Source organism: Cetorhinus maximus, chromosome 10 (assembly GCF_964194155.1).
Source record: "Cetorhinus maximus chromosome 10, sCetMax3.hap1.1, whole genome shotgun sequence".
Taxonomy (NCBI): Eukaryota; Metazoa; Chordata; class Chondrichthyes; order Lamniformes; family Cetorhinidae; genus Cetorhinus; species Cetorhinus maximus.
In genome coordinates, this window is record NC_135888.1 from 2,371,931 (window position 1) to 2,396,982 (window position 25,052).

At 41.1% G+C, this 25,052-nt stretch overlaps 1 protein-coding gene and 1 long non-coding RNA gene across 2 annotated transcripts in view; one reads left to right on the plus strand and one right to left on the minus strand.

The window, feature by feature from the left end:
* The window catches only part of LOC144685408 (uncharacterized), a 1,061,419-nt gene that overhangs the window by 61,662 nt on the left and 974,705 nt on the right, over positions 1 to 25,052 (minus strand). The gene's annotated exons all lie outside the window — the stretch shown is intronic.
* The window catches only part of rbm18 (RNA binding motif protein 18), a 39,767-nt gene that overhangs the window by 3,273 nt on the left and 11,442 nt on the right, over positions 1 to 25,052 (plus strand). Inside the window, exons 2-3 of the mRNA XM_078549814.1 lie at positions 4,669 to 4,787; positions 17,234 to 17,360. Of these exons, the coding sequence (XP_078405940.1) occupies positions 4,675 to 4,787; positions 17,234 to 17,360 (240 nt within the window). The 5' untranslated portion in view covers positions 4,669 to 4,674. The remainder of the gene's footprint in view (positions 1 to 4,668; positions 4,788 to 17,233; positions 17,361 to 25,052) is intronic.

Genomic DNA, 25,052 nt, shown 5'->3' on the forward strand with positions numbered 1-25,052 from the left:
TACAGATAATGTCCCAGACAACACCATCACCAGCCCTGGGTATGTCCTGCCCCACCGGCAGGACAGACTCAGCAGAGGTGGCAGAACAGTGGTGTACAGTCGGAGGGAGTTACCCTGGGAGTTTTCAATGTTGACTCTGGACCATGTGAAGCCTCGTGGCATCAGGTCAAACATGGGCAAGGAAACATCTTGCTGATTACTACGCACTGGCCCTTCTCAGCTGATGAATCAGTACTCCTCCATGTTGATCACCACTTGGGGGAAGCACTGAGGGTGACAAGAGTGCAGAATGTGCCTGGGTGGGGGACTTCAATGTCCATCACCAAGAGTGGTTCGGTAACACCGGTACAGATCAAGCTGGCTGAGTCCTAAAGGACGTAGCTGCGAGACTGGGTCTGTGGCAGATGTTGAGGGAACTAATGAGGGAAAAACAGACTTGATCTCATCCTCACCAGCTTGCCTGCTGCAGACGCATCTCTTCATGACAGTATCGGTAGGAGTGACCACCGCACAGCCTTTGTGGAGACAAGGTCCCATCTTCACATTGAGGATACCCTCCATCATGTTGTGTGGCACTACCCCCATGCTAAATGGGGTAGGTTTCGAACAGATCCAACAATTCAAGACTGGGTATCCATAAGGCACTGTGGGCCATCAGCAGCAGCAGAATTGTACTCAACCAAAGCTGTAACCTCATGGCCCAGCATATCCCCCACTACCATTACCACCAAGCCAGGGGATCAACCCTGGTTCAATGAAGAGTGCAGGAGGGCATGCGAGGAGCAGCACCAGGCATACCTAAAAATGAGGTGCCAACCTGGTGAAGCTACAACACAGGGCTACTTGCATGCCAAACAGCATAAGCAGCAAGTGATAGACAGAGCTAAGCGATCCCACAACCAATGGATCAGATCTAAGTCCTGCCACATCCAGTCATGATTGTGGTGGACAATTAAACGGCTCACTGGAGGAAGAGGTTCCACAAATATCCCCATCCTCAATGAAAGAGGAGCCCAGCACATCAGTGCAAAAGATAAGGCTGAAGCATTTTCAACAATCTTCAGCCAAAAGTGCCAAATGGTTGATCCATCTCGGCCTCCTCCAGAAGTCCTCAGCATCACAGATGCCAGCCTTCAGTCAATTCGATTTATTCCATGTGATATCGAGAAATGGCTGAAGGCACTGGACGCTGCAAAGGCTATGCACCCGGACAAATTCCAGCCGAAGACTTATGCTTCAGAACTTGCCGTGCCCCTAGCCAAGTGTTCCAGTACAGCTACAACACTGGCACCTACCCAGCAATGTGGAAAATTGATGAGGTATGTCCTGTACACAGAGCAGGACAAATCCAACCTGGCCGATTACCCCATCAGTCTACACTCGATCATCAGTAAAGTGATGGAAGGAGTCATCAACAGTGTTATCAAGCGGCACTTGCTTAGCAATAACCTGCTCACTGACACTCAGTTTGGGTTCCGCCAGGAGCACTCAGCTCCTCACCTCATTACAGCCTTGGTTCAAACATGGACAAAAGAGCTGAGCTCCAGAGGTGAGAGTGACTGCCCTTGACATCAAGGCAGCATTTAACCAAGTGTGGTATCAAGGAGCCCTTGCAAAACTGGAGTCAATGGGAATCAGTAGTGGGGGTCACTCTCTGCTGGTTGGAGTCATACCTAGCACAGAGAAAAATGGTTGTGGTCATTGGCAGTCAATCATCTCAGTTCTCGGACATCACTGCAGGAGTTCCTCAGCGAAGTGTCCTAGGGCCAACCAGCTGTTTCATCAATGACCTTCCATCATAAGGTCAGAAGTGTGGATGTTCACTGATGACTTCACAATATTCACCATTTGTGACTCCTCAGATACTGAAGCAGTCCATGTCCAAATGCAGCAAAACCTGGACAGTATCAAACTTTTGGCTCACAAGAGCAAGTAACATTTGTGCCACACAAGTACCAGGCAATGACCATCTCCAAAAAGAGAGCATCTAACCATCTCTCCTTGACATTCAGTGGCATTACCATTCCTGAATTGCCCCACCTTCAGGACCCTGGGGGTTACCATTGACCAGAAACTGAACTGGACAACCAAATAAATACTGTGCCTACAAGAGCAGGTCAGAGGCTAGGAATCCTGCGGTGAGTAACTCACCCCCTGACTCCCCAGAGCCTGTCCACCATCTACAAGGTACAAGCCATGAATGCGAAGGGATACTCTCCACTTGCCTGGATGAGTGCAGCTCCAACAACACTCAAGCTTGACACCATCCAGGACAAAGTGGTCTGCTTGATTGGCACCCCATCCACAAACATTCACTCTCTCCACCACTGACACACAGTGGCAGTGTGTACCATCTACAAGATGCAGTGCAGAAACTCACCAAGGCTCCTTAGACAGCACCTTCCAAACACATGACCGCTACCATCTAAAGGACAAGAGCAGCAGAAACATGGAAAATTCCACAATCTGGAAGTTCCCCTCCAAGCCACTCACCATCTTGACTTGGAAATATATCGCCGTTTCTTCACTATCACTGGGTCAAAATCCTGGAGCTCCCTCCCTAACAACACTGTGGGTATACCTACACCATATGGACTGCAGTGGTTCAAGAACGTAGCTCACCACCACCTTGAGGGTAATTAGGATGGGCAATAAATGCTGGCCTAGCCAGCGACGCCCACATCCCATGAATGATAAAAAAAATTCAGCATTGCATCTACTCTGCTGCTTTGAAGTGATTAAACATACAAAACGCTGATCAACCACCCTTCTCAGGCCTTTGAATTTCACTCTTGGATGACACAGTTTATTGTGTATATTTTTTAACTGCACAAAGCAGTTTACATTTCTGTATTTAATTTTTTAAGTTTTTCATTTTCCTTCCTTTTATTCCTCACTCCCCTTATTCAATAGTTTCCTCCCATTTACTGAATGTTGTAAGTCTTGTCCAGTTCTGGTTTCACAGGTGCTGATCCCTCTACCTAAATCAGTATTTTTCATGTGTCAGGCTCTATGGGTTAGCCCAATCTTGTCTGCACATGTGCATTTTTCCTCTGCGACCATTAGTTAGCAAGCATAAGCAACCATACTCCCTGTGGCCTGGTTAAAATCAATTAGTTCAACCCAGGCAGGATTGGCCTCATTGCTTTTTTGATCTGTATAGTTGACTTCTACATTGGGCATGAAATTGCCAACTGAACCATGAAAAGGGAGCTGGATTTTTGTTTGTACCATCACAGTAATAAAGGTGGGGGCTTTGGAGAATTGTGTGCTGGCCATTGCCTAAATGGTAAAATGCACTACACAATGTAATTGTAGTTCCTTGAGTTAGTTAGAAAAGAGTTTAATTGAGCCGGTGCCTATTTTAATGCTAAAAGTAGTAATAGTAAGTGGGGTTTTACTAAAGTAATGAGAACAATCAAGAATATAGTTTGTACTCACTTACACCTATCATTATTTGAAGACAAATTAATGTCTTATGGCACATTTGATGTACATGAGCCAGGTGGACCAGAAGCTCTTGGGTTAGATCTCCAGAAAGTGCTGTTAACTAACCTAAGCATGGGTAGCAGAGGAAAAGCTATATTTGACCCCAAAGACAGTGTTGGGGAGGGGAAAATCAGCCAGGATTTCTGCTTCAGATTTCTATCAAGTGACTTTCTGAAAATTGTATTATGAACGAGGCAGCTGGCTTACATTTCAAGAGAATAGATGCAAATGAAGGGGTCACATGGAGAGTACGGATTGAGGTGATGCATGTTATAGGGAATGTAGAACATAAGGTCAAAGTCTCAGGAAAAGGCCATTTCAGACTGAGATGAGGAGAAATTTCTTCAATCAAAGTTCTGTGAATCTTTGGAATTCTAGACCCCAAAGAGCTATGGATGCTAAGTCATTGAGCATATTCAAGACAGAGGTTGATAGATTTTTGGGTACTAAGGGAATGAAGAGATATAGGACAAAAACAGAATTACCTGGAAAAACTCAGCAGGTCTGGCAGCATTGGCGGAGAAGAAAAGAGTTGATGTTTCAAGTCCTCATGACCCTTCAACAGAACACAAGAGATATAGGAATTGTGTGGGAAGGTGGAGTTGTGCTAAAAGATCAGCCATGATCTTACTGAATTGTGGAGCAGGCTCAAAGGGCCAAATGGCCTACTCCAGTTCTTATTTCTTATGTTCTTAAGTTCAAATGAAAAGAATTCTTAAAATGGCTAAATTAGTCTTGAACTATTAGCCATGGTTTAGTGGTAGAAGTCTCTTCTCTGGGTCAGAAGGTTGTTGGGTTTGAGTTCCATGCCAGAGACTCAAGCACATAATCTAGACTTCAGTGTGGTACTGAGTGCTGTATTATCTGAGATGTTATCTTTTGGATGAGACATTAAACTAGGGCCCTGCCTACTCTCAGATGGACATAAAAAATCAAGTAGCATTATTCAAGGAAGTACGAGGAGTTCTCCCTGATGTGCTGGAAAATATTTATCCCCCAACCAGCATCTTTTAAAAATAGCTAATTTAGTCATTTATCTCATGACCGTATGTGCTACGCACACAATTAGTTGCTGTGTTTTCTATATTACAAGAGTGACTACGTTTAAAAAGTACTTAAGCACTTTGGGATGTTTGAGGTTGTGAGAAGTGCTGTATAAATGCAAGTTCTTGCTTCTAGCAACGTATGGGGACTGAAAATGAATCTCTTCCATTGGAGAATGCTTCTATTCTATCTGAAAGCTCCTCACAAGAGGGACATCGACTCTGGATTGGCAATCTCGATTCCCGGTTAACTGAGTAAGTACAGTAAATGGTTTATTTTCCAAATAGTGTTCAGGCTCAAAATGTCACTGCTATCTATAAGCATTATGCTGGATTAAAAAAAAATACACACATTTATGTTGGCTGTTTGATGAATACCACATACATATTTTCAATTCCTTATTACAACTGAATTCTGTGGCGTAGCAGTAAAATGATTTAAACATGTGTAGTATGATTCCCCATGATGGGGAACAATCAAATATTGATTTAAAACTTATAATCTTTTCAAAATGAAATATGCAAGTTGACAACATATAATCACCCATAATTTGGCACAGATTTGCTCTTTTTGCTGTACTTTTCTTCCACTTTTCCCACTGTCCCATTCCTCTTTTCAATGGAAACTGCTCAGTTCACTTTAGCCAGTATAGCAAATCTAATGGGGAAGTCAAAGGCTTCATAATTAGATGGGGCTGCTAAATAGATGCAATCTATATCTTTTCCATTTTGTATTCCACCAGTCTGTAGAGCAAGCTTAAAATGACAAATTTAATATCTGTGTAGTATTGTGCCATCACTAGTAACAATCTGAGGTTTCAACAAACTCATGGGTTCTTGCTATATGCCTATGAGGGGTTTAAAAATGTTTTTTGTTTAAAGTTGCATCTAATTATGAAGCCTGTTTATTAACTTATAAGGAATACATCGCTACATTTTTTTAATATACTAGATTACATAGAATTACATTACAGTAAGTCTCCATTTAAAGTTGTTTCGCTTTGACATCTGTCAGTTAATGGGGCCTGTATTCATGTTTAGGGTCACGAGATTAGTTTTAATGTTATTTCCTGCTGGTCTTTCCTGCGTAACCCATTCACCATTTTGGAGTGGCCTGTCCCCAACCTTCGGGTCTCCAGCCTTCAGACCCACAGCCTCCCCCCTGCCTGACTCTCCCTCTCGCCAATCCTTGCCCTTGCTGTACCTGTGTTCCTGTTTAAGATCCGGATCCAATCCAAAGCCAGAGCTCCAGGTTTTGACAGTGCAAGTCCCGCTGTTGCAGAAGTGCCAAGCTGGGGCTGTCATAACCCAAGGTTTTTATTTTTAAAAGACAGTCGAAGCTGCTCCTCCTACCTCTCGCTGCTCATCTCCAGAGCCCATCTCTCAGCGAAGTTTCAGTAGAGCAGAAACATTTTTTTTAAAAACATCGATTATAAAAACCCCAGTTCAGCACTTCTGCACCATCAGGACCCGCATTTTCACAACCCCAGAGCTCTGACTTTGGACTGGCTCTAGGTCTTGCGTGTTCAAGAGAGGGAAGTGGCGAATGGGAGAGTCAGGGAATGGGTGGTTTGGTGAGATGGTGAGGCAGGGAATGGGAGAGGCCACAAGTCGGAGGGACTGGGAGCAGGAAACGCTGCAGGTTGGCGGGTCGGTGAGAGGAAGGGCCTGCAGTGACCAGGAGGCCCAGAGAGTGGGACTTGAGGCAAGCAGGTGGTTTGGGAAGCAGGATCGGCGGCAAGCAGAAGGTTCTGTAAGTAGAAAGTTAACATTTCTTTCATAGTTTTAAATTTATTTTAATTTCAAACCTTTACCAATATAGGAATTTGGCAATGTCTAAAAGTATTTCAAATAACACGGTATAATGTTTTTTTTCGAATGAGGAAGGTCCTACAGAACCTAACTACAGCCTTTACATTGGTTTAATGGGAAAATGTGATTTGCTTAAAGTCGTTTCACTTGGTCACAATTTTCAGGAATGCAAGGACAACTTTGAGAATGTACATAGAACACAGAAGTAGGCCATTTGGCCCAAATAGCATGCTTCCCATTCCATCTGCCTCATCTCAGCCTTAGTGTATCTTCCTATTCCCTTTTCCCTCATGCACTTATCTAGTTTACTTTTCAAAGCATCTAAGCCATTTGCATCAACCATTTCCTGTGGGGGTATGTTCCACTTTCTAACCACTCTGAGTAAAGGCATTTTTCCTTTCCTAATTGAATTTATTGATATTTATCTTATTTGTGGCTCCTAGTTTTGAATTCTGCCACAGTGGAAACATTCCCTCCATATTACCAGCCAACTACCTCATACGTTTAAAAATGTCTTGAATACTCCAGGCCTTCTCTTTTCTAAAGAAAAATGCCCAAATTTGTTCAATCTTTCTCCATTCCAGTACTATCCTTGTAACTAATTTTTTCATTTTCTCCAGTGCTTCTATTTCCTTTTTTATAGTATGAAATCAGAACTCTGCGGTATTTTTAAGCGCAGCTTGATCAGAGCCCTATAAAAATTTAACATAACTTTACTACTTTTGAATTATATACCCCCAGAAATTAATCCCAGTGCTTTTGAGAATGTTTAATTCCTCTGCTAACCTCTGATTCTGTTTTTAATGTTTTCACCTGTATCCCTAAATCCCTTTGCTCTTCTACTCCATTTAGTTTCTTAATTTCTAAGATGGAGTTGATGTATCCATTTTCCAGAAAAATCCATCACCTCACATTTACTTATGTTAAAGTTAATTTCCCAATGCCAGGTCAGCAAGTTTTCAAATGTATTGACCCTGCATGTTGGCTGTACCCCACTTCCTGCACAGCTTGGTTTGGTATCTGCAAATTTTGATGTTGTGTAACTTGTTCCCAAGCCCAAATCATTAATGTAAATTATAACTAACAGTGGTGCCAGCACTGATCAGTTTGGAACACCACTTTCTACCTTCCTCCAAAATGAAAAGCTGCTCTTTTGTCTTAACACTCTATTTTCTGCTTTTTAGCCCATTTGCTATCCATTAAGCTATTTGTTCCCTGATTTCACATGCCCTAACCTTTGGCATGAGCCTACTGTCGATGGCCTTTTGAAATTCCACATTCCCTATTTGACTTTATTTTGTTCGTTAAATGGTTTTCTTTAATGTTCACTAAACTCCTTAACACAAATATCTTGGGAATTTTTTTTTAAGTATAAAAGTGTTATCAAGGATGTTTTTTATTCTGCAGCAATGAATTTGGAAGAATGTTTCTGTTGGTAGGTATTCGAACTGTTTGACTTTTCAAAAGTGGGTTAGAGAAACATATTAATAGATACTTGTATGTTTTGTATGGATGTAATGAATAAGAATTCAGAAGCACAATCAGGACAAAATGTACCTTCTCCACTCATGCTCACTTTTTGAGAACCGCTTCATCTAATTCAGGGTCGTGGAGAGTCGGAGCCTATCCTGTCAGGCAGTGGGCGCTTGGCAGGGCACACCCAGAAAGGGATGCCAATCTATCACAGGGCACACACTCTCACACACACTGGGGGACAATTTACTGTAGCCAATCCAGCATGTTTTTGGACGATGAGCGGAAGCCGGAGCACCCGGCGGAAACCCTCACAGACGCAGGAAGAACATGCAAACTTCACACAGACAGACACCCAAGGTCAGAATTGAACCCCGGTCCCTGGAGCTAACCACTGCGCCACCGTATCACCCACACTCATACTTACTTTTCACAATAATTCTAGCAGCAAATTACAGTGTTATGTTAGGACTTGTCACAAAAAATCCTATTGCAAGTTCAGCGCTACACTAACCAAGAAAGAAATTTCTGTATCACATCATTGCTTTCATTCTTTCTGTCACGGTATATATGGGGTTAAAAATAATGGCGCAATTTGTTTTAATATCCAATCATACCAGGATTTTGTTTTGTCTAGTCAAGGTATCTGAGGGAGGTACTGGGTCATTCAATTCAAATGCAAGCATCTTGTTGGTTTTGTTTGAACATGTGTATGGGAGTTCTATTTTAATGAGATGCATGTTAAAATTTTCTCTGCCCTGATTATTTGAACCATTGCTATCTTGCTCTAATTTAGTAATCTTTCTGAAACCACCAGTAAGAGAGAGGCTGGAGACAACTCTGGACAGTCAGCAATAAAACGGCATTTAAGATTAACATTCAGAGGCAATATATCTGATCCAGTTCGGGTTGAAGCTTAGTTATTTTCTGAACAGGGATTGTACAGTGTTTCATTGCTGCTGTTCACTTTTTTTTACTGTTTTAAAAAAAAATCTCTCTGGCAGTTTAATCTTTTAAGCTACAGCCTGGTGTTCTATTTCCTTAGAAAGTCAAATCACACCAGGACATGTGATATTATCAGTAAGGTGAAATACAGTCACCAGAGGATTTCTATTTGATCTTGGAATTCACTGAGTTACCCAGCGATTGGGCAGTTGAAGGGGTGAGTGCTTGACTGCGGGTGTGGTCCAAGATACTGAACCTGAGAATTTTCTGGAGTAAAAGGAACATAAACATAAGCTGTATTTTCATTAGGTAGACGATGTGAACTTTGGTTGTGTCAACTCACTGGTTACTGTTGGGATTCAGTAGCAATCCTAAAATGTGAGTCGCCATGGCCTTTAAAACGTTGAGGCAGATCTGATCGTGGCATAGTAATGATACTAGAATTTAGTTCAGCATCTCATTTGTGGTTAAAATAAACCGCACGGGTAATGGATTCCTTAATCATTTTATACCCCTCTACGCTCTTCATAAATCTGAATGACACATTTTTGCTTTTCTACAGGTGTTTAATAGAATTGAATTACTGTACTAAATACTTGATAATTGCAATACTTCTTAAATAAATTGGAAAACTTGTCATTTTTTGTAGGAATACTGCTCGAGTTCTCAAAAGGCTATTGTTTTATTTGGAAATGCTTATTAGATTAAGCAAAAGTACGATATTGAAATTGTTCTCGGCTCAAAATGTTAGAGGCAGGTTTAAGTTGTTATTGCTAGACTAAATCTCCGCTTTCATACTTTTAAAAAGTTGTAGCAGGACTATGTCAGAATAAACTAGCATTGTTCCTCAGGGTACAATCACTGATGGTGATTGATTTAGCATATGTGGTTGACTGCTGTTTTATTGCTTTCGGTGTTTGAGATATTATTGTTTTGAAAGAAGCCTTGACTCTAATGGCATAAAAGTTTGAATAGTTGTAATAGTGCCAGGCGGAAAGCCAGAGGAAGAGGAAAGAGAGAGAATTGGGAAGGCTGCTGTTGTGACTCACGTTCACATCAATTGTCAGGAAGTAGAAGGCAAACAGTAACATGCATGACCACTCCTTTCTGGGCAGCTGGGAGCTTGTTAATTGTGACTGCTGTCACTCTAAAGCCTGCTTTAGAGAATATAATGAGTGTTTGGATCCTTCAATAGTCCTTTTGCAAACCCTTTAATCACCACCTATATGAGGGACCAAAACTGGATGCAGTGTTCTAAATATGATCTATCCAAGGTTTATATAAATACAAAATGGTGTACTTTGTTTTATTTTAAATAGTTCTCTTAATAGACTAATACCCTATTTGCTTTGCCTATGGCTTCTTGACAATGGACTTGACCTTTAGAGAATTCTGAACTATAATGCCAACGGTCTTTTTCCCTAACCAATTCCAGCCTGTTCCCTGTGAAGTGCAGGCATTCTTAGTGTTAGTCCTACCCACATGCATAACATTGCCATTAACTATTTTAAATGTAATTTGCCAGAGTTTGCCCCATTCTCTCAATGCATCTAAATCTCCTTGCAGAAATTTGTTCTCCTCCTCAGTCCTAACACTTGCACCGCATAATTTTCTCATCCATGAAATTACAGACCATTCCCAACAGTGGTCCTAACACCAATTCCTGTGCAACGGCACTAGTAATTGGCCTCCAAGCAGACCCACGACCTTTAATGGCAACTTTCTGTCTATGGGGATGCAGCCAATTTTTAATCTATTCTAGCCTTTTCTCATTGACTCCAACATTTGGTCCTGCAGAGTAACCTATTGTGAGGCATTGCCCCACTGTTTCCACATGTGCCATTTAAGTCTACTGCATCAGATATTTCAAGCTGTGTTTTTCCTAAAGGCAGTTGTTTTCCTACAGAGTGAGCTAGGCCATCCATAATATTTTAAATTAGCCTTGTGCTTTTGTCACCATGTGGAAACCATCTTTTACATTTTTAACTTCGCAAAAACTTTCAAACTTTGAAAGCTCCAGTAGATTTCCCTCATTATCATTCTCTGATCAGCTGGGGGGAAGCCTTTCTTCATACATAGATTAACAATTCTAGTGAATCTACCTTATATCTCTTCCATTTCTGTAATATCCTTCTTATAACAAGGTGCCCAAAACAAATATAACTTTGGTCAAATTGACATCTTGCACAAATTAAATATCACCACAAGCTTGCTTTTGTATTCAATATCCCAGTTCTACCTGTGTAAAATCCTGTTTTCTGCCTTTCATTGTTCTTATCTACCAGCATTTAGAGTCCTAACTATCTGCACCCCAAATGTCTGTTTCTCCAGCCCATTAAGAACCGTGCTACTTGGGGTATATTAACGTTTACTACATATTTCTATGCAGTGAACTACATCTGTCACATATCTTCTCACTCAGTGAACCTGTCTGTTCTCCTGCAATCTCTTGCATTCTTCTTCCACAATCTTCAGTGGTCCCTAATTTCTATATTATTCCTCATATCCGTGGCAAAATAATTTGCATATAAATAGAAAGCAAACGAAGACCCAGACAGGTTATTGTGGCACAAAAACAGAAAACTTCCTCCTTCAGAAGGAAGGAGGAGGGTCATACGGATTCGCAATGTTAACTCTGTTTCGCTCTCCACAGATGCTGCTGGACCTGCTGCGGTTTTCCAGCATTTTCTGTTTTTGTTTCAGATTTCCAGTATCCGCAGTATTTTGCTTTTCGGTTATTGTGGCAAATGGCTACCCACATCCTGCCAACCTGAAAAGCATTTATCTACCACCCCCCCACCCCCATATTCTGCATTGTTCCCTATAAGTTTCTTTCCATGCAGCTACATTTCCTTTCATGCTATGTATCTTAATTTTCACAGCAGGCTTCTTTGTGACAGTTTATCCTGCGGCTTCTAGGAACTTCTATTCCTAACAGCCCTTTATCTGTACGTTAATTTCTTCAAAAAGAAACAATTTGCATGTGAAGCACACCCGCAATGTGGTGTGGGCCTTCTCTCTTTTTTTCCCCTCTCTTCCCTCTCCCAATGCAGAGTGCTAAAGCCAGTTTTGGCACCCAAACTGCTGGGTTTGTAGTGAGATTATTGAGACTAACTAACTTGGAATTGAACCTGTAGCAATTCTAATCTCTAACTCAATACCATGCCAGGCAGTACTATTTCTGACTCTCATCAGGAGAGCTTGCCAATACATAAAGTGCTTTTCATTTCTGACTTTGTTTTTGAATACTTTTGGCTAAATAATGAGGAATAGTGGCACCTCAAATGTTTGCCAAAGCTATTAATACATTCGTAAGAAACAGAAGTGTGATTTTTGGCTCCCCTTTGCAAGTAATAGCATCCCAAAAAGTTATTTTTTTTTATTTCATGTTAAGAGTTTCCCAGGTGTCAGCATGAGTTTGACTTCACTCCTGAAAAGGCTCATTGCATGTAATAACTGTGTGGTGTGGACCTCAGCCATATGGACCAGGAAGGTTCCAGAACAAATCTCAGCCTCTTCTGGGTTATCCAGTCACCAGAAAGCAGCAGTGTATCCTGCCTGGACTGGTGTGGGGTGGAATTATCTGAGCTTTCTTAAATTGAAGAGTTTAGAAAGAAAATGAAAAGGTTACAACAGACATGCTCCAGGAAATATTTCCACATAGATTGTTACTGAAGTATAAATATGAGGATTTAAAGATTTCCTTGAGTAAAGCATATATTCACAACATAGATATTGTAATTATCTTCAGTATAAACCCAAAAGCAGTAGAGTTCATTTGAAGCTGACAATCGGAATATGCTCCACAACGTGCTAGCACACCTAGATTTTGGGTCTTTTGTAGCTTTTCGTGCTAAACTTTTGACTATTGCATACATTTGCACTTGTTCTTTTTTAATTACTGCAGTCTTTAAGCCACCTATAATCAAGATAGCAGGAGTATCTAATTGTATTTTTTTTTACCTTTATCAGGTGTACTGAAACATTCCAAAGAAATAACTTGCATTTATATAGTGCCTTTATCATCCCAGAGCATTCTAAAGTATTTCATGGCCAATTAAATATTCTTGAAGTTTAATCATTGTTGCAATGGAGGGAAACAAGGCAGATAATTTGCTTGCAGCAATCAATGATCAGATAATCTGTTTTTTAATGGTTTGGGAATAAATATTAGTCAGGACTCTCGGAGAACCACTCAACTTTTGTTAAATTTTCAATAAATCTTATTGACTTGTTATGGTTAACTAGTCTCACTGTAGATTCCCTTGTCAAGTTAGAGCCCAAATTCCTTACAAGAAAAAAATGGGGAACTGCAGACCAGTTAGATGGTATCAGTCATCAGGAAAGTGCTGGAATCTATTAAGGAAGTCTTAATGCATCTAGAAAAGTATAGTATGATTAGAACAAGGCAATGTAGTTTTACAAAAGGGAAATCGTACTTCACAAATTTATCAGAGTTTTTTGAGAATGTAACCAGTAGATGTTGTATACTTGGATATCCAAAAGACATTCAATAAAGTGCCACTGAAAACATTAATACGCAAGATAAGAGCCCATTTGTTGAGGGTAATACATTGGTTAACAGGCAGGAAGCAGAGTCAGAATAAACGTGGCATTTTCAAGTTGGCAGGATGTAATTAGTGGAGTGCAGCAAGGATCAGTGCTGGGGCCTCAGCTGTTTACAATCTACATTAATGACTTGGATGAAGAGATGGAGAGTAATGTATCTAAGTTTGCTGACGCCACAAACTTGAGTGGGAATGTAAGCTGTGAGGAGGATACAAAGAGGCTGCGTAGAGATACAGACAAGAAGTGAGTGGACAACGAGGCGGCATTTGGAATATAATATGGAGTATAAGTGTGAGGTTATTTGCTTTGGTAATCAGAACAGGAAAACAATATTTTTAAAAGGCTTGAAACTTTTAAATGTACATGTTCAGAGAGACTTGGGTGTATTCATACAAGAAACATGGAAAGTTAACTTGCAGGTACAGCAAACAATTAGGAAGACAAATTGCATGTTAGCCTTTTTTGCAAGGGAATTGGGCTACAAGGACAAGGAAGTTTAGCTACAGTTGTACAGGGCTTTGGCCAGACCACACCTGGAATACTTTAAACAGTTTTGGTCTCCATATTTAAAGAAGGAAATACTTGCCTTCGAGGTGGTACAGTGCAGATTCTCTAGATTGGGTGCTGGAATGAGAGGACTGTCCTATGATGAGAGCCTGTGTAAATTTGGCCTATATTCTTTGGAGTTTAGAAGAGTGAGAGGTAATCCCTTTGAAATATACGTGATTCTGACAGGGTAGACATTGAGAGGTTTTTTCCACTGTCTGGGTATTCTAGAACACAGGCATAATCTCAGGATAAGGGGCCGATCATTTAGGACTGAGATGAGAAATTTCTTCACTCAGAGATTTGTGAATTTTTGGAATTCTCCACTCCATAGGGTTGTGGATACTCCATCGTTAACTGAGTTTGATAGATTTTTGATCTCAGGGATATGGGGAGGGGGGCAGGAAATAAGTTGAGGTAGATCAGCCATGGTCATATAGAATGAAGGAGCAGGCTTGAGGGGCTGTGTGGTCGACTCCTGTACCTGTATCTTATGTTCTTAACTTGCGACTGCTCCATAATAATTTTAAATGTGTAAGTTTTATAAACATCTGCTCCAATAGGCTCTATTCCAGGTGTGCGTGTAAACTTTAGGACAGCTCCCTCTCCATAAAATGCTAGATGTGTCATTTTTGAAAATAGTGCTTCTGAACTCCATACAGAAACCCTGTGGGGAAACTAAAGGAAGATAGGAATATAGATCTCATGTTGTGGTTCACATCTTTGTACTTTTACAAATATTACTTCCAAGTAGGAAAGCCCAATGCCTCAACACCCCCAAGAAGGACATGCAGTACAGGGCTAGCAAGGTTAAGGACTTGGGTGGGAGTGGGGGGGAGGAGGGAGATTCCTGAAGGCTGTCATTACAGGAGGAAGAAGAATTCTGCATCCCATGGACCAGTCAGATTGCTAAAAGATCAGCATTGCCTGGGAAAGGAATGGCAATGATCATGTGATTCCCACAGGAATTTCAAATTGCTAGAAAATGATGTAGACTCCGGGCCAATGGAGTAGTCGGGCAATAATAGACGAACAGAGGTCCTGTAGTGCTCTCGTGATTGCTGTGTGTCCCGGATCAGTGTTTCCTCTGTGTACCGTGAACTTTGTCTTTCCCCCTTTATTTCATTATTGATCTATCTCGCCCTCAAACCTCCTCTCCCGATTTCTTTCTGTTCCTTGATTTGTTCATGTAACCTTTTTTGCCCTTGTCTTTTTGTTTACCTGAATCTGTATCAATGATATCTTTCTATATTGCCATCACTCCTGAAAATGTGTCTCTACTCTGACCAATAATTCAGCTGTCCTTTATTTACCTCTCGCTCCTATATTTTTTCATGTGTACTATTATATCTGTAAGAATTCTATCTCACAATCTGTTGTATATTAGGAACATTTGTCTACTCCCTATTTAGTGTTTTTAAATCTGCTTCGCCTCCACACCTTTCTTGTCTTTGATTCCCCACTGGTTTTTTAAATGCCTGTCTCTGTCTCAGAATCTGATCTCTTTCCTTTCAGCCTAACTCCTCCCCCAGCTTCTGATTTCTACCGTGCATGTAATCTTTCAGCATTTGTTTATATAAAATAATCACACGAGCCATAAATCAATGGAACTAAAATTTGGCCTGCCTCTGTAAATTCTTGACATCTATATCTGTACAGTACTTTGTTGCGCATTCTTTGCAACTTTTTAAAGCCGTTGAACTCCTTTTGGGAAAACCATACATTTGTCCAGTCTCAGTGGGTGGTGACTGGGAAGGTGAGCACCTCTGTACATGAAGGTCACTGCTAGAGGGAAAATAAGGGAAGCTGCTAATATACCCACCAAAGCTACTGCATCGGAATTAACAGTACGGTTAGACTGTTTCAGTCAAGTTAGTATGGTTTGATTCTAAACTAAACTTTGTACACTAAGAATGGAGGTAAAACCACTAAGATAAGGTTATTTCAATTGAAATTTGCCATGTATGTTTATCAGTAAGGTCAGGCCAACCAGAGTAAAATGTCATATTATGTTGTAGAAATTAAGTGGTGGGAGTCATTAAATTAGATGTTTGGCTGATTTTTTTTTTTCTCACTACCAGCTTTCAGTTAAGGCTTTACCATTGTGATACTGAAAAGTTATAGAAAGTTGCCGTCTAATGGTAGAATGAAAGGGGGCCACATTTACTACAATAGCTCTTTAAAATTAGAGGCTCTGATAAATGTTTTTTTGAAACCTGGCAGTGAATTGGGTGGAAATGGCTTGTTTGATTGACAAGCCATGTTTACAGCTGTTTAATCCATTGCTGCTGTTGACCATGTCCTCGAAACAGAAGTTTGGACCTAAATAGCTGTACTCAAAAAATAATTTTTAACTTATTCTCCCAGAAAGATTTGGACACTGCATGTCATTGGACTGGTTTTATTCGATTGCAGTGGACCTTGTTTCTTTCTGTCAAATTGATATTGCAAGTTTCACAATGGAAGGGGGGCTGTCAGCTTTTGTGCACTGCTGTTGCCATGGTACTCTGCACAATAAGTGCTTATTGGAAAACTTTCTTTTCCAAGGTTCACCAGAAACTTTTTCCCCCCAAAACAACTACCTGTTTTGTTTTATGTTGCATTGTATAAACTGTATATTTTTATTTTGTTTGGCGGGAGGGGCCAGTCAGAGGAAATGAGTTGAAAATGGCTTTGAGTTGAAATGTGCAGAATTCCAAACTTATTGCTGCTCAAAAACCAGAACTTTTTAAAGTCTTGGCAAAAAAAAGGCTCCACTTTTTAATTGAAGGGAAAGGAAAAAGGCAGGAAGAGATTACATGTGAGGGCATTTGTTAATCATTTTATTGACAACCCGCTTGCACGAAAAAGTTAATTTATTCCCAAAAACAAATATTTTTTCCCTGTCATGTTATCCTTGTTATATATTCCCTTTCTCTACCCTTTTGGTTAGGGTAAATAAAAATGACTTTTCCCCAATCCTTTGCACTTTTGCTTTCCTGTTACTAACCTTACCCTCCTGTGGCACTCCCCATATAGTACTTATTCTGCTAATGTGCCTGCTCTGATGTTCATTGCACAATTGTCAGAATCAAACTTGTGTATTCAGCAGATAAAAGACATGGTATACTGATCCCTCACACATAAGAGGTTCCTGTACTTTAGTGTTAACTGAGTTTAACAAAATGTTCCAGCTTAGGATGGAAGCAAGGCCTTAAATAGAGCCTTCAGTAAACCACCTATTTGAAATAACAATTTAGGCTACACATGAAGTTTATTAGAATTATGTGTAGATGTACAGGTTTCTTTGGTGATATTCAATTCTGAAGCAACTATCGTCACATTCATATTAACAACATTTTCCCCCTGTTTTACAGATATAACCTTCTAAAGCTACTCCAGAAATTTGGAAAAGTCAAGCAATTTGACTTTCTGTTTCACAAATCGGGCCCACTTGAGGGGCAACCTAGGGGCTACTGCTTTGTCAACTTTGAAACAAAAGAGGTAGGTATTTTTCCGAAGGTACTAGTGCTTTTGGGCCACTAAAGATTCAGATCAATCAAGGCTTTTTAATTTAATCCCCCAGTATTAGAACAATTTGCCTATAACAACTTTGTCAATCATCCCTCAGCCTGAAAACTGATTTAAGTCAAAAAAAAGCTTGGGACATTGGGTAGTTGATTAAGTAGGTCACACCTTGTATGTTGTGACACGTGCCAAAGCCCCATAATTATTAGCTTAAATTACAATGACCAGCAAGATGGCCATTATGAAAAGAAAAGTACAGCACAGGAACAGGCCCTTCGGCCCTCCAAGCCTGTGCCGATCATATTGCCCGTCAACTAAAACATTTTGCACTTCTGGAGTCCGTATCCCTCTATTCCCATCCTATTCATGTATTTGTCAAGCTGCCTCTTAAACACCACTTTCGTACCTGCTTCCACCACCTCCTCTGGCAGCGAATTCCAGACACTTATGGTCTTCCATATACACAGTCCCTGCTTCAGTAGCATTTCTATATCAATCCAAGGGGGGTAATTTATAAACAAATGTACAAAATCTTGATAATTAAATGTTAAAGTTTAATTAGTCAATTATTATCTAAGGCTACAGCAAGTACTTTGTCTTCATAATGACTTCATATTTATATCACACCCTTGGAACTTTGTGAGCGGAGATTCCTTTTTGGGGTGTGTTGCAGCCAGTGGCAATATTTATGCTGTTTTCCTTTTTTAATAACACTCTACAAGCTACCTACTCATTTCTTTCAAACCTCACTGAACATTCGGACAGTATTTGTGTTGGGATTTTATTTTTGACTTAATTCTAGCATTAGATATTAAATTTAATGTAACACAAAATTCACAGTATATGTGTGTTTGAACATGTATGCAAGACATGTTGAATTCAGTTCTTGAAGGGATTAATAAAATATTAATAGAGAAACTAGTTCCCTTCTATTTTCACAAATCACTGGGATATACCTTTGGAAATTCTGTAAACCATTGGTTTGGAAAAGTTTTCAAATATTAGAACATAGTAGCAACAAAGGAAAATAAAGACCAGATGACCTTTGCAGTGAACATGAGAAAAAACTCCTGAGCCAGTCTGTTTACCAGTCAACTGTACAGACCTTAATAACTGGTGACCTTAGGTGCATTCCCTCAGGTATTTTTTTTCTACTGACTTCACTTCCTCTCACATGCTAATATTTTCCTACAAAGAAAGAAAACCCTCAAATCAAAAACAGCTTTGTGAAGAACCACCAACCTCATTTTGAATGTTGATTTATATTTACCATAATGCTAAAGTGAGACTTATTAATTATGTTGCACTAATTTTATACTTTCTGGACCTGCTTCTAACAAGAGGAGGTGCAAAAGCCTGTTGATGTCAAAGCAAAAGATATGATTTATTAGCTCTCAGTTACGTTGGTAGGTTGTGTATGTTGCTGGAGTGGATCCCAGCATTTTGTAAGATAAAATATGCAGGATTGCCCTGCCATATACAACAGTCAGTACATGTTAAATCATACTATAACAAAAACAAAAAAATGCTGGAAAAACTCAGCGGGCCTGACAACATCTGTGGAGAGAAAGACAGAGTTAACGTTTCGAGTCCATATGACTCTTCAGAGCTAAAGGGAAGTAGAAATGTGGTAAAATGTAAAAGCAAAATACTGTGGATGCTGGAAATCTGAAAGAAAAATAGCTGGAAAAACTCAGCAGGTCTGACAGCATCTGCGAAGAGGAATACAGTTAACGTTTCGAGTCTGTATGACTCTTCATCAGAACTGAGGTAAAATATGAGCTGGTTGAGGAGGATGGGACAGATGGAGCTGGATAGAGGGCCAGTGATAGTTAGAGGCAAAGAAGAGATTGCCAAAGATGTCATAGACAAAAGGATAAATGGGGTGTTGACGGTGGTGATATTAGCTAAGAAATGTGCTAATGGTGACATTTAAGGGTAGAAAGCAGGACGAGCAAGTGACAGTAAATAGGTTGGTCAACAGGACTTTAAACTAGAAAGTGGGGAGGAAGGGAAGGGTAAAACTCCAAGAAGTATGACTAATGGGAAACAAAGCAGCAGGTTAGCATGTGGGGGTGGATTCAACTTCATAGAAAATTATGAAAAAACTAAAAAGAAACGAGAGCCCAGCAGAGGCTATTAAAGTCTCCAGAACACAAAATAGGACAGAGTTTTTGGAAAGGGCTAGGAATCTAACTTCAAGCACATCAGATAAAGGGATGACAATGAGAAAGGGGACAGGAAATACAGGACTGAAGGTGTTGTATCTGAATGCACGCAGTGTACAAAATAAGGTAAATGAGCTTGTGGCGCAGATTGAAATTGGCAGGTATGATGTGGTGGGCATCACAGAGACATGGCTGCAAGGGGATCAGGACTGGGAGCTAAATATCCAAGAATATACATCCTATCAAAAAGATAGGCAGGTTGGCAGAGGGGGTGGGATTGCTTTGTTAGTAAGAAATGAAATTAAATCGATAACAAGAAACAACGTAGGGTCAGATGATGTAGAATCTGTGTGGGTAGAGTTGAGGAACCGCAAAGGTAAAAAAACCATAATGGGAGTTATGTACAGGCCTCCGAACAGTAGTCAGGATGTGGGGCACAAGATACACCAGGAGATAGAAAAGGCGTGTAAGAAAGGCAAGATTACAGTGATCATGGGGGATTTCAATATGCAGGTAGACTGGGAAAATCAGGTTGGTAGTGGATCCCAAGAAAAGGAATTTGTGGAATGTCTACAAGATGGCTTTTTGGAGCAGCTTGTGGTGGAGCCCACTAGGGAACAGGCAATTCTAGATTTAGTGATGTGTAATGAGGCAGATTTGATAAGGGAGCTTAAGGTGAAGGAACCCTTAGGAGGAAGTGACCATAATATGATAGAATTTACCCTGCAATTTGAGAGGAAAAAGCTGGAATCAGATGTAACGGTATTACAATTGAATAAAGGCAACTACAGAGGCATGAGGGAGGAACTGGCCAGAATTGACTGGGAGATGAGCCTAGCAGGAAAGACAGTGGAGCACCAATGGCAGGAGTTTCTGGGAGTAATTTGGGAGACACAGCAAAAATTCATCCCTAGGAAGAAGAAGCATACTAAAGGGAGGACGAGGCAACCATGGCTGACAAGGGAAGTCAGGGACAGCATAAAAGCTAAGGAGGAAGCATACAATGCGGCAAAGAGCAGTGGGAAACCAGGGGATTGGGAAGCCTACAAAGACCAACAGAGGACAACTAAAAAAGAAATAAGGAGGGAGAAGATTAAATATGAAGGTAAACTAGCCAGTAATATAAAAGAAGATTGCAAGAGTTTTTTTAGATATATAAAGGGTAAGAGAGAGGCAAAAGTGGACATTGGGCTGCTGGAAAATGACGCTGGAGAAGTAGTAGTGGGGAACAAAGAAATGGCGGAGGAACTGAATAAGCACTTTGCGTCAGTCTTCACGGTGGAAGACACGAGTGACATCCCCAAAGTTCAAGAGAGTCGGGGGGCAGAGCTGAGTATGGTGGCCATTAGCAAGGAGAAGGTGTTAGGAAAACTGAAAGATCTGAAGGTGGATAAATCACCTGGACCAGATGAATTACACCTCAGAGTTCTGAAGGTGATAGCTGAAGAGATAGTGGAGGCGTTAGTGGTGATCTTTCAGGAATCACTCGAGCCGGAGAGAGTCCCAGAGGACTGGAAAATTGCTAATGTAACCCCCCGTTTAAGAAGGGAGTGAGGCAAAAGACGGGAAATTACAGGCCGATTAGCCTGACCTCGGTCGTTGGTAAGATTTTAGAGTCCATTATTAAGGACGAGATTTCAGAATACTTGGCAGTGCATGGTAAAATAGGGCAAAGTCAGCATGGTTTCATCAAGGGGAGGCCATGCCTGACAAATCTGTTAGAATTCTTTGAGGAGGTAATAAGTAGGTTAGACAAAGGAGAGCCAATGGATGTTATCTACTTGGACTTCCAGAAGGCCTTTGACAAGGTGCAGCACAGGAGGCTGCTCAGTAAGATAAGAGCCCATAGTGTTAAAGGCAAGGTACTAGCATGGGTAGAAGATTGGCTGTCTGGCAGGAGGCAGAGAGTGGGGATAAGGGGGTCCTTCTCAGGATGGCGGCAGGTGACTAGTGGAGTTCTGCAGGGGTCAGTGTTGGGACCACAACTTTTCACTTGATACATTAATGATCTAGATGAAGGAACTGAGGACATCCTGACTAAGTTTGCAAATGATACAAAGATAGGTGGAGGGACAGGTAGTATTGAGGAGGCAGGGAGGCTGCAGAAGGATTTGGACAGGTTAGGAGAATGGGCAAAGAAGGGGCAGACGGAATACAACGTGGGCAAGTGTGAGGTCATGCACTTTGGTAGGAAGAATAGAGGCATAGACTATTTTCTAAATGGGGAGAGAATTCAGAAATCTGGAGTGCAAAGGGACTTGGAGTCCTAGTCCAGGATTCTCTTAAGGTTAACTTGCAGGTTGAGTCGGTAGTTAGGAAGGTAAATGCAATGTTGGCATTTATTTCAAGAGGACTAGAATATAAAAGCTGAGGCTTTATAAGGCTCTGGTCAGACCACATTTAGAATATTGTGAGCAACTTTGGGCACCGTATCTCAGGAAGGATGTTCTGGTCCTGGAGAGGGTCCAGAGGAGGTTCACAAGAACGATTCCAGGAATGAAAGGCTTAACATATGAGGAACGTTTGAGGACTCTGGGTCTATACTCGATGGAGTTTAGAAGGATGATGGGGGATCTGATTGAAACTTACAGAATACTGAAAGGCCTGGATAGAGTGGACGTGGGAAAGATGTTTCCATTAGTAGGAGAGACTAGGACCCGAGGGCACAGCCTCAGTGAAGGTAAGACCTTTTAGAACAGAGATGAGGAGAAACTTCTTTAGCCAGAGAGTGGTGAATCTATGGAATTCATTGCCACAGAAGGCTGTGGAGGCCAGGTCATTGAGTGTATTTAAGACCGAGATGGATAGGTTCTTGATTGGTAAGGGGATCAAAGGTTACGGGGAGAAGGTGGGAGAATGGGGTTGAGAAACTTATCAGCCAGGATTGAATGGCGGAGCAGACTCGATGGGCCGAATAGCCTAATTCCTGCTCCTATGTCTTATGGTCTTATGGGTGGGGGCAAGGGATCGAAATAGGCTAAAAGGTGGAGATGAAACAATGGATGGGAATACATTTAAAAATAATGGAAATAGGTGGGAAATGAAAAATATATTTAAAAAATATAAATAATCAGAAAAAGGGGATCGAAAAGGGGGTGGGAATGGAGGAGACAGTTCATGATCTGAAGTTGTTGAACTCAACGTTAAGTCCGGCAGGCTGTAAAGTGCCTAGTTGGAAGATGAGGTGCTGTTCCTCCAGTTTGCGTTGAGCTTCACTGGAGCATTGCAGCAGGCCAAGGACAGACATGTGGGCATGAAAGCGGGGTGGAGTGTTGAAATGGCAAGCGACAGGGAGGTCTGGGTCATGCTTGCGGACAGACCGCAGGTGTTCCGCAAAGTGGTCACCCAGTCTGCATTTGGTGTCTCCATTGTAGAGGAAACCGCATTGGGAGCAGCAAATGCAATAGACTAAATTGAGGTAAGTGCAAGTGAAATGCTGCTTCACTTGAAAGGTGTGTTTGGGCCCTTGGACGGTGAGGAGGGGGGAAGTAAAGGGGCAGGTGTTGCACCTTCTGCGGTTGCATGGGAAGGTGCAGTGGGAGGGGGTTGAGGTAAAGGGGGTGATGGAGGAGTGGACCTGGGTGTCCCGGAGGGAATGGTCTCTACGGAATGCCGACGGGTGGTGGTGAAGGGAAGATGTGTTTGGTGGTGGCATCATGCGGAAATGGCGGAGGATGATCCTTTGAATGCGGAGGCTGGTGGGGTGAAAAGTGAGGACAAGGGGGATCCTATCATGGTTCTGGGAGGGAGAGGAAGGTGTGAGGGCAGAGGCGTGGGAGATGGGCCGGACACAGTTGAGGCCCTGTCAACCACCATGGGTGGGAAACCTCGATTAAGGAAGAAGGAAGACATGTCAGAAGCACTGTTTTGACAAGTGGCATCATCGGAACAGATGCGACAGAGGCAAAGGAACTGAGGGAGTGGGATGGAGTCCTTACAGGAAGCGGGGTGTGAGGAGCTGTAGTCGGGATAGCTATGGGAGTTGGTGGGCTTGTAATGAATATTGGTGGACAGTCTGTCATCAGATAAATCATACTATCTTTGGCATCAAATCAGCCCCACAAATCTGTGTTTTTCCATTGTGTCCAATCTATCTTATTTTCTTGTCACACCCTTTGATCCATATTCAGCAATACCTTTAGATACCTTTTGACCCAATTTTATTCTATTTGTCTCAGTGGCCTTCCTAGGTAACCTATTGCAGCAGCTTTTTACTAGCAACTTTTGTATGAAAATATTCTTCAAGGTGACCGCCCCACGTTTCTGCAGAGATTTAACTGTGTCTTTAGTATTTAAAACACAATCCTAGATTAGCTTTCTCGATCTCTTTCAGAATTCTGAAAATTAAAATTCAGTCATTCTGAAGACCCTTTTCTAAAGAAAACAAGCTGAACTTAATTCTGCCCAGAACTTAGATTCCTCATTCCTGGAATTATCTGTGTTGGTTGCCCCAGACCCACCTTGAGGCCAACAAACAATTAAAATATTTAACATGGTATTTGTTTAATTGTATTTATATGTTACCTTATTTGCAAAGAATCATAGAATATCACGACCCAGAATAGGCCAATTGCTTCCAAGTTTGTGGTTACCAGTGTCATCCATGCACCTCCTTGCTCTCCACACTCTTCCAATATTCTTTTTCAAGCAATTATTTCATTCCTGTTTTTCAAAGAATTTATGAACTTTGTTTACCAATGGTTTGTGGCAGAGCATTCTACATTGTAACCACCGTCTTAAGGAAAGAAATACTTTCTCACCTCTCTTCGAATATATTTTGTGATTGCCCTAAATTTTTGCCCGCTTGTTAACTGTTGCTGCCCTGTAGAAATAATCTATTGATATTTACCTTGTATCTTAACCTTACATAATTCTGAAGCCCTTTATTGGGTGACACTTTAACTCTTTGCAGCTTTAGTAAAAAAAGCCCAAACTTCTCAAGTTTCCCTTCCTAATTCTGCCTTTGTGTCCTTCATAATATCCTGGTGAAGCTACAGTGCACCTTTTCTATTATGTTTACATCATTTCTATTTGAGGGTACTCAAAGCTACATAGCAATGCCAAGTACAGTCTATTTATGGCCCTGTAGAATTCCAATATTACCTCCTTTTTACATTCTGTACTTCTAGACACAACAAGGATCCATTCATCTATTTTTATGGCCCTTTGTACTTGTCCTTCATCTTTTTAAGAACCTGTATATCTGCACAATAAGATTTCTCTGCTTCATTTAACATCTTACATTTTTGAGGCGTGTGTTTCCTTTTCCTGTTATTTCCCAAATCTATCACTTCACATTTTTCTACGTTGAACAGCAGCTGCCCAATCTTTGACTGTTTCTATAGTCTACTAACCTGGCTATGTCCTTCTACAGCCTTTTACAACCTGTAACAATAAAAGCTTGCATTTGTATAGCACCTTTAGCAACGTAAAATGGCCCAAGGCACTTTACAGGAATGTTAAGATTTGACACTAAGCCACATGAGATCATAGGTCAGAT